Here is a 15,000-nt window from a genome sequence, read left to right as displayed (position 1 = left end):
CTGTATGGAGAGCTGGTGGGCAACATGGAGCAGATGGGGGAGTGGAACCCCAATGTCAAACAGGTTAAGGTGAGCGGCAACACGAGACATTTGTTGGCAAACGAATAGGGATAATTTCCTCTGAAGACCTGTATGGATTCTATTCTGGTATTTAAATTCACCGGTACAATAATCAACTTTGTGTTGTTTCATATGCATACACACACACACACATACAAAAGCATTTATCCAATCCTCTGTCCTCCAGATCCTTCAAAAGATTGGCGCGGACACCATGGTTACCCATGAGGTATCAGCAGAGACACCCGGCAACGTGGTGGGCCCACGGGACTTTGTCAGTGTCCGCTGTGCCAAGCGCCGGGGCTCTGCCTGCTTTCTGGCTGGAATGTCCACTCAGCACCCAGAAATGCCTGAACAGAGGGGCGTGGTCAGGTGGGTCCTGTCATAGATCTTGTCATTATAATACAGTTATTTATGTAAAGAGTTTATGTAAAGAGTGTATGAACGTGGAGATGGATGATCGATCGATCAATCATTCAAAACCGCTGCTTTACACTGATTGTTGTTGATTGTTTCCAGAGCGGAGAATGGGCCCACCTGTATAGTTATGAAGCCCTCTGCTGAAGACCCAAACAAGACAAAGTTCACCTGGCTGCTAAATATAGATCTTAAGGTATGTAGCGTTCGGTGTCACAATAATCTCAGCACTGTAATCCATTCAACTTCATTGACAGTCACCAATAGTAAAAGTCTAAACAATATGTGGGCCAATCGATCATTGTCTTTCTCTGTCTTGCGCAGGGCTGGATCCCAAAGACTATCGTCAACAAAGTGCTGTCTCAGACGCAGGTGGACTTTGCCAACCACCTCAGGCAAAGGATGCTTAATAATGCTTCTATGGAGATGGCTCACGCCTGCTGACACAGCGTGCTCCTTGAGTCTAGGCTGTGTGTGCACGAGAGCGGCAGAAGCTCAGTCAAACTACGAAAAAGCATGAGAAAACGGAGAAAGGAGATTGAGAAGATCACATGAATATGATGCTTGTCTGAGATCTTAGGACCGTCTTAGAAATATTTGAGCACAGTTTTATTATTACATTATTATTACATAATGTCTAATGTGCTTTTATCTTCCCCTCGTGTATGGAACAATCTGTGAATCTGAGACTTGGCATCATTCATTCATCATCATCTTTCTGACCATCAATCAGTCTAGATTAAGGCAAGGAGGTAAGAGTGAAGAGGAAGCCACAGTAGAGTTAGTGACACCGATCTCACACATCGACATGCCCTGGTTGTTGTTAGCACTCATCTGCACTATTCTATACCACAGCCTGTATAAGCAGTAAGGCCTGTGATACACATGGCACATTGCCTCTTTGTGATAACACTCTATAGTTATTGTCCCTCCCTTCATTGTGAAATTGCACTTTTATTTCAATATTTATATTTATTGTAACAATGTCAATGCATTACATCGGGTAAGAATGACTGTGGAGTTAATTAAATGATTGCAACATGATATTTGTGGTGTTTTGTGCATTTATTAAAAAAAGTCTAAGGTAATCAATGCAAAAATACTGAATAGTTCACATAAAATTTGAAAAACAACAGAAATTCCAACCCCATAGCAAAATCATACAAGTAATTGTGAAAACTGGAAGCTCATCTTGGAGTCCTTACAGCGATTGCATACATATTCCACTTCAACAGGGAGGAGACGGGGGGAATTCAAAGGGTCTTTTTGAAAGCATGAGAAATGGAGTTCATAAAAATGTCTTGATGGGTTTAAGGCGGACACTGTGCCAGAGTGAGCAGGTGTTTGGCCATTCAGACGTGTGAGGAGAGCAGCAGCTAACAGCTCGGTGGGAGCCAGCAGCACATTCCCCAAGATCTAGTAACAGTTGATCTCATCCCAAATGGGAAGTCTGCCGTCCATTATTGCCAGCTATGTAACACTTTTCTATTCTGTATCAATGTAATTGATCCACACTGTTTTGTCAATTTAATTGTATCCACACTGTTTTGTAAATTTTATTGATCCACACTCTTTTATAACTGTTCATTTTCTTGGATGCAGTGCAAGGGCCGAAGCTTAGAGGGCTCATATTCTGTCGGACATGTTTACGTTGGCTGCTGGCAAATGAGCATTACCTCAGAATTATGTAAGCTATAAAGGGATCAAGGACATTTCTCAGTTGAAACTGGAAGTAACCCGTTGACTGTACCAAGCCCATAACAAATGCCTGGGTTGGTTTTGCATGAATCCAGTTCATTCTGAAAATGTAAACCTTGTGGCATAGTTCAGAGGATTGGCTTGTGTTAGCAAAATGGGTATTGTTGCTTGAAAGAATGTTCCAGAGGGTAATAATTGACATCTGCTCAAAATCTGAACACAAGCAGATGTGAAGAGTCTCTTCGCCACTCAGAGTCATGGTCTGAGATGTTGTTCTATCATTTTGTGCAATGAGAGAAGTAGCCTATACAAGAACACTGTAATTAAGAGAGGATATTATGTACATTTATCAAACTCAGTTGAGTAATAAGACAAAACAAACCAATCTGGCAGTCTTACTGAATCCTTGGCAGTGATGACAGCCTTGGTTAAATAATATATCCAGCAGTGTATATTCTGTATGGCCTTGACTGCATTTGAACTCCAAACATCATCTTTTGTTCCTGTCGGGAACTGCAGGAAAACCCTTGCACTTTATGGGGAACGCCACTTTCCCAGCACACCACTAATAGCTCATCTCACCCACAGTTACAGGATTATCAACGCTTTCTGGAGGAGTAGGCTACGTCAAGGCCTAGTCTATTTCTTATGGCATGCAGCAGCATATCCATGATTTGAGTCAAAGAAAAGAGAAAGTATGAGATTAGAAAGCTACTGTATTTTTAAATAAAGCAGATGGTATGTGTTGAAAGAATCAATAGATAGAAAATGAGGTCAGCCGAGAGAGAGAGAGAGAGAGAGAGAGAGAGAGAGAGAGAGAGAGAGAGAGAGAGAGAGAGAGAGAGAGAGAGCAATGACGTAATGAGATAGAGGCAGGCAGGAAACCACAATTCCCAAGATGCACTTGAAATTACCGTGGCCAGTGTTGGACGGGGGAAGGGAAGCTGAGATTGGAGGGAGAAAGAATCAAAAACTGAGGTACTTTCGAAATAATTCATATTGCATAATATGATCGGGACAGGCCGCTGCACGTAATGGGTTTCATAGCATATTTAACACATCACAGCATGTTAAAGCTGGAGTTTATTCGTGTAACGTTAGTGCTGTCGGACTGTGAAACAGATTTCATCCCAGATACAGTGATAACGCTACAGCTAACTTAACGTAGCCCGTTAGTTAGCTTTACAACTGGCTTTTCTTATGACAGGTCTGAACTACTTACTTGCAATATCCATTCATAACATGACATATTTAACTATTTATCCCGCGTTTTTGTCGGCGTGCATGTAATAACGTTGATGTTCGCAAACGTTGCATGATCCAGAATGTGAGTTCGAGCAATCTATAGCTAACGTTACGTCTTTGTGCCTGCTGGGATGCTAGCTCAAATATTGCTAGGCTAGCAAGGTTGCTAATCGCGTACTGTACTGTACTGAACGTCAGGACAGCGGTGGCTGACAGCCAGCCTGCTAACGGTTAACATTAGCTGACGATATAGCTGGCTGTCAAAGCGGGTAACGTTACAGGAGCCAGCTGTCACCTGTCAAAGCTGTAACCTGAACTTAGGTATTATTTGTTTGTTGTGATTTTTGTGAAGACACTGCGCTTGTAGCTATTATGCAATTATTAAATGCATGCTGCAATAAGCATTTTCTAAGCTTAATCTTGGATAATGTTGCCTGCCAAAAATAATCACAAAGCAATTAAGGCCACAATTAATACAAGGCGCAACATTTTGCTGTAAGTTAAGATGTTGTTTATTTTTTATTTTTTGCAACAATTCTGACTTTATTTTTGTGGTATTTTGTTCCTACAGTGCAGTCCACAGTTATTGTATTCAAATTGTGAATCCCCATCTATGCTGTAGGTGATATTGGATCTGAGTAAAATGCCTCAAAATGTTGCTCATGAATATAAAGTTGGTTATGAGAGATTTGGTGCAATTATCGATTTCTTGTTCTAGTTTTCAGAAAATTTGGACATATGACAACCCCTACTAAGGACTCTGGCCATAAAAGGACCTTATCCATGACCCATATTTTACTGGAAACGGACAGTTCTGACATTGGATGTGTGCTGTTTCATGTGAGGCTGAAGACCTAACACAACTTTAGTGCAAGTAAATTGAACTGCAACAACACTATTGGTACCTGGGTGCTCCTTGAATCCTCTTAAGTGCCAAAGTAATGAAGCGTCTTGGACAGGGTGAACCAAGCCCTGACAAGCAATGCCATTATCCAGCTTCTGTGCACCTCTGATGGGGCTGATGAGAAAACCTACTGGCCAATCAGATCTGCTGAGGAGAGGACGGAGGGAGGTTTCCAGGAAACTTATATATTGACGGATAGCCTCCAGTCCTCCAATCAGCTCTGGTAGACCAATACCTGCACATTCCACCCAATGAACACACTTATAAAGCCAGGCTACCATCAAAATCACGCATTATTTGCCTGAAAAACCTGGACCTACTACTTTTTCACAGAAAAAAGAGACTGTGCTTGGAGAATATGATGTGCATGACTTCGATAATATATATCGCCAGTATCACAACTTAGTGAACTCAACCTGGTGACTTTGGACATTGTGTATATGAGGGGGGACGAAGAGGAGCACAGAAATTTGCAGTCACTACAAAAGCTACACTACAAGAACCATGGTGGTCCACGCATCAGCTCTGCAGCCCACGCCGGTCCATGACCTCAAACGCCTTTAGAGGGCAGGATCAGGAACACGCTCGCCAAGCAACACACACATATGCAATGGAAGAAGACATTGGTGTCACACCACACACCGAGGTAATACTTTCTTTCACCTTAGGTGGCCTCCAAGTTTTCAGTGATTTAGTCTGAGTCCAGTGTTTGGGTTTACAGCAACTTGGCATCATGAGATAGTACAGTAGCTGTAGCTGACACCTGCTATGTTGGTCAACAAAATATAAGCAGGCGCTAAGGTACTGTTCACTGTACTGTAGCGATATTGCTTACACCCACTCAGTCTTTGGATAAATGTCCCGTCCTTTTATGTACTGTTGTTTCATTTTAAACAATTAAGAGCCCAGTGTGTTTAAGCAGTTCTGTCACACTTGTTTAACTTGGAGCTTAAGGTAAACAATTTCCTCCCTCTCCTTTAGTAGTAGTCTGGCGTGCTTGGCATGTTGCCAATGTGCCAGCTGACAGGGCAGCTTGTTTTTCTTTTAGCCATAACATTCCCCATTGCTCCCTGGTACATGTCCTGGTATGTTCCTTCTTTCTGATTGGATACGTGTGTCCCCTGCTACTTTGAATGTAGAGATAGTGGGGGATGGGACAACTTCCTGAAAGGAAGTGCATCCCTAATTTACCCAGCACACAATGCTTACATCTACATACACAGGAAGGTTAGTAATAGGAGGACACAAGATAAAGTCAAGTGAATGCAATTTCTATATATCTGTCCTAGGCATCAGTTGATTTGATATACTGCATTTTGTATTTTTTTGGCACAGGTTAGCACTGGATTTACTAGCTATGCATTGGACAAGAATCGCCTTTCTCAGAGCAGTGAAGCCTGCAGTATTTTTTTTTATATTGCCTACATGTCTTAAGCATCTGCTCTCTGTGTTGCTGCCCCCCTCTAGGGCCTGAATGGTTTGTCCCGTGAATGTAAACCATTAGAGGAGATCACCAATGGCCACTCCAACCATAAACCTGTGAGTACAGCTAACAATCGCAGTTGGAGTATTCACTGATGTATGAGATTTCAATATATATAGCATTATTTTTCTTTCTTTCGTCCATTCCAATTGTCTTTTGCCCAGCCAGCCGTTTATCCATCAAGAGTCAGTGTTTGTTTGAATTTTGACTTCTTCCCAGGTCATGAACGGACTGATCATCGGTCACAATGTCAAAGACCACACCAACGGTACTGCACCACTCAGATCTCTGCCGGTTAGTCACTTTCCTTCTCTGTATCTCTGCTTCACCCTACACGCTCCCCCTTGCATCGAAGGTAACCCCCTTGTGTGGTAATTTGACAGATTTCAGCACTGAAGCAGAATGGTCTCCTGCAGACCCTGGCTGCAGGAGGGGATCAGCCTATGCCTGCAGGTAAGACACACATAAACATGCATAAATCTCTCTTTTGTCTCACACTGTTCATCCCACAGGGATATATCAGTGTATCCTAGATACCAGGCAGCCTTAGCAGGTAAAACGTCCCTCAGGAGTGTAGGTTGCTGGCTAGAAGGAAGCAGAGGGTCCCTGTGCAACTCTGGATGATGCAGATCTGTTAGACAGGAAGGGTTTTTACAACTGAGGATGAACTGGGTGGGAGCTGGCCGTTGCACCATGGCCGCTTGGCTGAGTGGATTCTCATCCCCTGTGTGTGTTGTAGCAGGTGAGGTTTGTGTGTGTGTGTGTGTGTGTGTGTGTGTGTGTGTGTGTGTGTGTGTGTGTGTGTGTGTGTGTGTGTGTGTGTGTGTGTGTGTGTGTGTGTGTGTGTGTGTGTGTGTGTGTGTGTGTGTGTGTGTGTGTGTGTGTGTGTGAGAGAGAGAGAGAGAGAGAGAGAGAGAGAGCGTGTGACAGCATTGGGTGTATTAGTGTGTTTTCCTTACCTTACCTTGGTGTTTTGTCTCTACAGAGGAGAATTCAGAGTTGGAAAAGGCCAGAGAGGAGTGGGAGGCTCTGGAGAGTGTCCAACCAGGTGAGAAACAGGTCATAGTTTTGTCTCCTTTTTTAATCTAGGCGGTGATGATTCTGTTGAATGTAATGTGTTTCAGTTGAACTTTGTACCGCACTTGGAAATAATTGATGTGGCATATCCACCAGCTCTCACTGAAGACTCCAACCCAACCCCACTCATCTCCTTCAATGAAGCCCTGCAGTACTTCCAGACCACAGACCTTGGGGATTTGCTGGTAAGCCGTGCTGCATGTGTGGATGAGTGAGGGAAAGATTTCTATCCAGTGTTGCCTTTATCTAGGAAAATCGCCCCCACAGATAGAACAATTTAAATACAGAGAATATGCATCATCTGCCCCTTGCTCAACCAGGTCAAAAATATTATTTGAATTGTGATTATAGCCCAATTGTCCACATATTATTATTATATCAGTAAATGATAAGATAAATAATAAAAGCCATTCTTAAACTCCTGGCAACACCTACTGGTACCTATCCTGGAATGGTCCGTTGAGCTACCCTGGGTCCCTAAAATTAAACCTCCACCACCCACATCTGCAAATTCTATAGGAAACCACTGCATAAAAAATAATGTGAAGGGAAAGATGTTCCATATGTGTTCATTTACACGTGGATTTGTCTCATAAGCCTACATAATTACATACATTCTTGGCTTTTATGAGATTTTTGAAAAGAGTGATTTTTTTTTAACCCCCGGTGTAGAAGAACATCCAGCCAACCATTCGCAGGACGGGTCTGGCCGCTATCACACACTTCCTGTTTGGACCACCGCGCCTGCACAGAGAACTTCTGGAGGAGAGGGATCTGGTCTTTGCCATCGCACAATGTGAGCATGTGTGCTGCCTGAGCCTGTTTGCGTTATCGTCTTCCAGGTGTAAAACTCACGTGTTTCCAACAAATCACAGATTTTCCCCTTTGCATGTGTTTCCTATAGGCTCTCTAGACAACAGCCAGACAGTCCACATGCGTGTCCTCCAGACCATCTATAAGAGGCTGATGGGCAGCAGGCTGGACTGCCCCCGCTATGGGACGCACTGGGAGAACATCGGCTTTCAGGGTCAGAGACCTTCACAAATGTACTGGTTTAGGCCTCAATGTGTGGACGCTTTGTTGAAGTTGATCGGCTCATATTACATTGTGGCTACTGTGTACCAAGATTTTCAACATGAAATTAATTGCTATTGATAGTTTTTTAAGCGATACACGTTCCCTCTAATGTTGGTCTAAAAGAAACATTGAAGATATAAAACTATTGAAATGGGTCTGAAGCCTGTGTGCGGTAGACTGCTGACATTTTTGTATGGATATTATCAGTGTTTCCCATACATAAAGGAATTTGTGGCGGGCTGCCACAAAAGGATTTGGACCGCCACAAAAAGATGTTGACAGTGCACCTGAACGCAACATGCAAGATATCCGCTGAATAAGTGTCCAATAAATGTTCATGTCATTCTGGCCAATACTTCTGTTATAGCATTTCAGTCTGGAATATGGAATATCTTTCAATAATCTATGATTTAGCTGCTAAATTGTCAAATACCGCCATCTGCTCGCTACCCAGGCACTTATGTATGTACTTAACCTAACTAACTTAAAGGAGAACTAACCTCCAAAACACTTTTTTTCAGCTTTTAACCAATATATATGACTTTGGGGGTGATGTGTGAAGAATTCTGGTCAGAATTTCCACATTTGACACCAAACTGTTGCCATTTTACCATTTGTATCATTTTTCAGCAGCATATCTGGCATAAGCGCCCTCTTAGGGTCCAACACTGCTTTTTTTTTTTTTCTCAAATCAATGGGAGATTTGGTACAACCTGACGTCAGGTTGTCCCCAAAGACTATGGGATTTCAAGATAATTACTCCCCTACCCCCTCTGTACCCTTTCGGCTCCTCAGAACTCCAAGCCTATTCTTATTGAAGTTTGCTCTTAAAATACTGAACCAAACGTTGTCAAAGTTGGCACATGTCTTAATTATAGTTAGTTTCCCGCTGAATGTGTCACTACTTTATTAATATCTTACCTGAATAAGCTCGAATGATGATGTATATATTATCAGTCCGAGTTGGAAGCAGCTGTCTCCAGCCCAGCCAGGCGGGAGAGAGTCCTACTGTAAACCTCATGCACTAGCTCCAAGCTCCGCGGGCGCGCGCAGCAGAGCAGAGCTCTCTGTGCTCTGAGAGTAGAGAGAGCAGTCTGATATTTCCGCAAACAAATATGGTCGCAGTTTAGCGCACATGTAAAATATAACGCTATACTACGACGTGACAACGTGACAAAGCTTCTCTAAACACATCGGCTACTATCATTTCCCTGCATCCCTCCTACTGAGATTATATCGGTAATGATTTTGGACAGACTGAATGCGCGGAGGAGAAGGAGAGATCTGCAGCTCTGCCCTGAGTAGCCCTGAGAGACACTCGCCTCGCTCCGACTACTGTGCCCGTCTGTGAAAAGCGTCCTGTCCAGTCGCACCTTCGCAAACAGATGCGGGATTCCCTCAATCCTGTACCCAATCTCAGACTGTATTCTCTAAATCGCACACCAGCTATTTCTGTCTGTTTGTTTGTTGCTCCGTGAGGTTACAAGCGCCCCATGCATGCAACAGGCTGTTTCGCCATATGGTTTCGCCAGCCGGGGTCTGGCAGGAGGGAGGAGGCGCAGGCAGCCTGCACTGCGCTGAGAGGAAAAAACTTTTGCACAACTTTTAACAACAATCACGAAAAGCCCCCAAACTAAAATGAAAAAGGGACTATATGGCAACTTGGACGAGGGAATGACGTAGAGAAATCTCGCATTGTGTTACCCCAGAACGGGGGGTTTGTCGTATTGTGCGGTGTGCTGCTGTAACGAGCCCATGCCACTTTGCTCTCGTAACGTAGTTCAACACACTGCCATAGAGTTACATGCAGAAAAATAATTAAATTTCTAGTTCGCCACTGAATTACCAAATTGATATAACTTTCAACCATTTTGAGCAAAGCTCTTTCCATACAGGCCACCAGCGTTGGCTAATTGTTGATATTTATACAGATATGGCCCCTCTCAAATAAATTATTTTTGAGGCAATAGGCAAACTGTAATGGCGTCGATTTCCGAAAAAAAATCTGGACTTCAACACAGCCAAAGAGTCCAGTATAGACAAGAGCATATGTCATTTCTTGTTTTTTTCCATAGGTATTTTCAAATCACTGTTCTAATACATATCTAGGGGGTTAGTCCCCCTTTAACCTAGAAAATTACACTTGTTATTGTATTGTAACGCCAATGCTCCCTGCTCAAAAATAAATATTATTAAAAAAATAATAATAATAACTTAACCTAACTAACTATCCGGTGTGCACAACACTGTCAGCCTAAACTCCGGCTGACACCCCAAAAACCTACAATCCGCTACAGAAAAATGTATATTGTTTGTTTATTAACTGGCCCCTCGCCTTCTATCATTTCACGAAAGTGGCAAAGCAAGTTGAGTATCCCTGACCTATAGGGAGAAATTTAGTTTGTCATTGTAAACCCACAGCACAGTAATGATGACATGTTCTTCATAGATCTAGCCTTTTAATTTTGCTCTTAAGCTTTCTCAAAGTACACCAAATTCATGCATTTTACTTTAAAATGTTAAAAAAATTATTGCGGGGGGGCATGCCCCTGCACCCCCCTAGGGGGTCTGCGGTCCCCCACCACAAATACTCAAAATCCTGTGGGAAACACTGATATTATGGATATATTATATTATTATAATCACCTGCGAAAAACACTGCTGTCCATGTCAAAGAGTGAAACACTATGACTGTGTGTTGAATGTGTGTGTGTGTGTGTGTGTGTGTGTGTGTGTGTGTTTTTTCTGTAGGTACAGACCCAGCCACTGACCTGCGTGGTACCGGCTTCCTGGGACTGATGCATACTCTCTCTTTTGTGATGGACCCAGAGACTCTACCACTGGCTAGAGACATCTACAAGTTATCACAGCACCCTACACAGGTATCACGCAAAAATCCATGCTTAGAAAAAGGGCGTGGTATATTTCCCAGACGAGACCAGGCGGACAGGCGGTGGTAATGTCAGGGGGGTTGTAGTGAGACTTTTCTTCAGTATGGCTGGCCTGCTGAAGTGTCCTTGAGCAAGACACTGAAACCCTCCCATAAAGTCAGCTGCAAATCAGCAGGTTTCAAGACTTGGCCTCTTAGCATGTGTAAGTATGTATGGTTATTCCTTTTGGGATCGAAGTTCTTATGTCTATGTTCATGTTTGTTGCAGAACTTTCCATTCAGCGTGATGTCAATCAACATGACCCGTATCGCCCTGCAAGTGCTCAGAGAGGAGGCCTTGTCCAAGTGAGTCACTAATCCTGTTACCTGCTGCCACTCTATCTCACACAGTATAATACCTTGTAGGGCAGTGTGATATTGACAATCATATGGCGATTATTTTTGACGAATATTGCAATATAAATTGCAGTACAGTATAGAGATAGATTTTTCAATATTTTAGGTTTTCAGCAAACCAGAAACATAATTTCCTTTTGGCTTAATACTGTTTGAATACAATGAAAGTTTTTTTTTTATAATGTGGATTTAATTTATAGGCCAGAAATTGGGCTCAGCACTAGAATATCATGTTAGGAGTCCTGAGCTCCCACCAGGGTTGAAAAAAAGGCAGCTTTTTGCAATTTGGAAATTGAAGTATTGATATTATTATTAGTAGTAGTAGTAGTTATGCAGCCCTAATACCTGCCTCTTTACACCAACCACACTGTGCTCTGTGTGTGGTTTTACCAGGGAGTGTAATCGTCGTCAGCAGGTGGTTGGGGTGTTGAATGAGTTCTACGTTGCCACGTATCTGCACCTGTACCAACTGTGGAAGACCCAAGAGAAGACCATTTCTGACTCCGGCTTTGTACTCAAAGGTAAAGACAATACCTTGTTATATTGATAACCGGCTGCTCTGGAATCTTGCCTGTCTTCCTTCTTTGAATCTAGTAGTGTCAGGCTGCAGGGGTCACCCTTAATGTGGTGACTGAGACTCCATTGCTGGCAGATGGAACTCATTCATTTCCAATAAGAGTCTGTAGAGTCTGTTGTAGCTGCATTGCATTGTGATGGTGTTGCATGCAGGTGTTGGGTTTCTTTCTGCTTATGCTTTGATCATGCATGCATCAACTAAAAAACAAATGCTATTTTATCCTGTTCTTTTGTTCGCTCTGTGAAGATTTCATAATGACGCTTTTGTCAGCGAATGAAAACGGTTGATAATCATGTCACAGGATCATGTGTAGAAATATGCGCACAGTTTGTAGCAACACAAAATGCATGAAAAAAAAAATGAAGTGAGATGTCCCACTGTTGAGTTCTGTTGCTGTGTTTTCTAACCCTCCAGAAGTGGAGCTGTTTGCCAAAAAGAACCCCAAGCAGATGCTGCGTCGACTAGAGGTCTTCCTGAAAGAGAGGCGCTCGGGTGGAGTCCCCCGGGGGGCATCACCAGACCCCCAAGCCCAACAACCTTCTCCCGGCCTGGGGGAACGAGGGGCCAGAGCCGGGGTGGGCCAGGGAGGCAAGGGGAAGGAGATGCACTTCACAGGAGTGTGTGATCTACCGCCAGACATGGAGGGAGAGGCCAGACTCATCTAAGCTAGACAGTGTGTGTGTGTGTGTGTGTGTGTGTGTGTGTGTGTGCGTGTGTGTGCGTGCGCGCACGCGCGATCATGTTGGTGAGTATGTCTGTGTTAGTGTATGTGTGTGAGAGGCTTGCTCGGCCCCCGATCTAGGACCTGCTATCTGAACCCATTCAAACCCTTGTTCTCCCTCCACCAATGCTGGACTGCTGCACTTTGATTCAGACTGGGCTCTCTCACGAAGTTATGCTCTGTTTTGTTTAGTTTTTTCAAATAGAGAGCAGCCACATACAAAGAACAGAGGCTGGCCAGAAATACAAGATGTCATAAAACAATTACGAAAGTGAATGTTTGCACTTTTCTGTGGATTTAGTAGTCAAATCAATAGCTGCCAAATTCCTGTGGTCATATTATCCCTGCCTAGGAGGCCATAATGTGCACATTTGTTCTCAAACATATTACACACAGCAGGCTTAGAATGCAACTGGCTTCAACAGGTCTTAGTTGCTTTGCATTGTGTTAGAGTACGTGTGAATGCTGCACGCTACATGTGATATAGATAGATAGATAGATAGATACACAAGAGGACATGTTCTCTATGTTTACCCAGTCCCCAATGGGTGGAGGTACATCCAGGTGTTTGTTTGCTCCGGTAACTTGTGTTCTGGTACGCTCATGGTGTCTGTGGGCTATTCCCTGAGGGTCTGATAGACTAGGTCCAGAGCTCCCACTTTATATTGGGGGGATATATTTTAAATAATTTAAAAATAGCTATTTTAGTCCTTTCCGAAGGGACAGCTGTCATAACTGCATAGTTGTGTATAAAAGCACTTCAGAGCTTTGTTATGAAACCGATGGCCGAGTGACGGCGAGAAGGATTTCTCGCGCCGTTTCTCCACCAGAACGTCTGAATATCCTCTTGACTTGTCAACACTCTTTGTGGTTGAAGCCAAGTCAATGTTTGATAACGAGAGTCTGTGTGCTTGGCCTGGTCCCAGCTAAAGTCAAAGGTCTGGTATGAGCTTTCTATACATTCCGTTATAGAGCATGTGATTGTAATTTTTTCGACCAGTTACAAGTTAATTACAGTGTGCAGGCTTGTGTGCGTGCGTGTGTGTGTGTGTGTGTGTGTGTATGCGTGGTGAAACGAATGAGCTGATATTGATGAAGGGTGCCTCTCCTAGGAGATGTATGGTACAGTATGCAATCCCAGCTCTCACTCAATGATAATCAAAACGCTAGTGCTGTGTGACGATAGAAATCGTTCCTAACTTCAGGGTTTGTGCGCGTGTGCAAGCGGGTGTATGCGTATGAACGTGTGTGTGTAAGTGTGTTGTATGGCAGGAACTGACTACCGACGGGGTGTTTTCCTCTGCACACATGAGCCAGCTTAACTGAGAACTTGCTCCATCGAGCTGCAGAGAAGAAGGTACTTTTTCATTTAAAAAATGGTACATTGGATTTGTGAGCTAAAAGGAAGGCTTATTCTAAAACAAACAACGCCTTGTTTTAGAAAGCGATTGTTAGTCCTGGACAAATCTGTGGCGTCGGGTGGTGGAACTTCTCAGCAAGGCTGGGTCCTGTTTTGTGCCGATGCGAAACCGTCTCCCATCGGTGTAGTCTCAATCTGTAGCATGTTCAGGTAGCACTAGTACTGTAGCATCCTATAGCCTCCTCCTCTTCGTAAAGCTTGTTGATGTCATGTCTCAGTTACAGTCTGTAGTGTCAGTGAGTGCGCCAAACTGTTACTACTATAGCACATTCATTTCATACTTGCATTAGAGCCTCCTTCAGTAGACACATTTTAGGCGGTGCAACTGTTGAGCGGATGTTTTGGAGAGACATGGGATTGGCTTCGCAGGTTATTGAGCTCGACCTCGTCTTGTAAGAAGGTCACAGAGAAAAACGGTGCCTAGATCCAGCAGAGCCATGTGGGGTCGAGTGCTGGTTGGTTGGTCCTCACTTCCCCCTTCTTCTTTTTTTACCCATTTGAGCCACCGTGCCACAATACTTCCTCCATTCATGTGAAGCAGTACCCTGAAAATGATTGATTTGAACCCCTAAATTTACAATACAAACACAGGCCGAGTGGATGTATATGAATATACAGGCTTGCAATTTTCCAATATCCACACCAATTATTATTTCCTGCTATCTCTATTCTCCACCTTTACCCACTTTTCAAAAAGTAAGTTGGTGTAATTTTGCCAAGTGTTTGCAAGTGTTTTGGTTGATCAGCAAAATTTGCACTGTTGTAGAATGTTGATCGTATGTTAGTATGATGTTTGCAAGGGCAGAAAACAGGCCTTCTTCAATAGCCATAACGCTCATTATCTCCTACCTTGAGAAACGGACATCATCATGAAGTCAGAATCCCCTCCTGGCCCTAAATTGCATCGTGGATGTGATCTCACATTTAGTTTTCTTTTTCTTTATCCGAGGAGCAGTACAGTGTATGTGAATCAGGAAGTTTGTATATAGAGAATTAATGATTGTAACTGTATGATTGTCAGTAGGGCATTATACT

The 15,000-nt window shown here is 43.3% G+C and overlaps 2 protein-coding genes across 2 annotated transcripts in view; both read left to right on the top strand.

The window, feature by feature from the left end:
• LOC310783574 (steroidogenic acute regulatory protein, mitochondrial-like) overlaps nucleotides 1–921 on the top strand; it is a gene marked incomplete at both ends in the record, with an annotated part of 1,917 nt that extends 996 nt beyond the window's left edge. Inside the window, 4 exons of the mRNA XM_083644467.1 lie at nucleotides 1–69; nucleotides 248–432; nucleotides 580–673; nucleotides 802–921. The exon at nucleotides 1–69 is cut by the window's left edge and continues 90 nt beyond it. Coding sequence (XP_083500593.1) covers nucleotides 1–69; nucleotides 248–432; nucleotides 580–673; nucleotides 802–921 — 468 coding nt within the window. The remainder of the gene's footprint in view (nucleotides 70–247; nucleotides 433–579; nucleotides 674–801) is intronic.
• Nucleotides 922–4,553: 3,632 nt separating this feature from the next.
• Nucleotides 4,554–14,841, top strand: LOC310783542 (ELMO domain-containing protein 3-like). Its single transcript, XM_083644425.1, has 12 exons — nucleotides 4,554–4,970; nucleotides 5,792–5,863; nucleotides 6,027–6,101; nucleotides 6,191–6,260; nucleotides 6,793–6,855; nucleotides 6,981–7,069; nucleotides 7,557–7,680; nucleotides 7,789–7,911; nucleotides 10,713–10,843; nucleotides 11,120–11,196; nucleotides 11,641–11,768; nucleotides 12,239–14,841. The coding sequence occupies exons 1-12, from the start codon at nucleotides 4,869–4,871 to the stop codon at nucleotides 12,487–12,489; spliced, it is 1,305 nt and encodes a 434-aa protein (XP_083500551.1). The 5' UTR covers nucleotides 4,554–4,868; the 3' UTR covers nucleotides 12,490–14,841.
• Nucleotides 14,842–15,000: the final 159 nt, after the last annotated feature.

The sequence above is a fragment of the Poromitra crassiceps genome (assembly GCF_964638095.1).
Source record: "Poromitra crassiceps genome assembly, chromosome: 10".
NCBI lineage: Eukaryota > Metazoa > Chordata > Actinopteri > Beryciformes > Melamphaidae > Poromitra > Poromitra crassiceps.
This window is presented reverse-complemented; position numbering and strand designations above follow the sequence as displayed.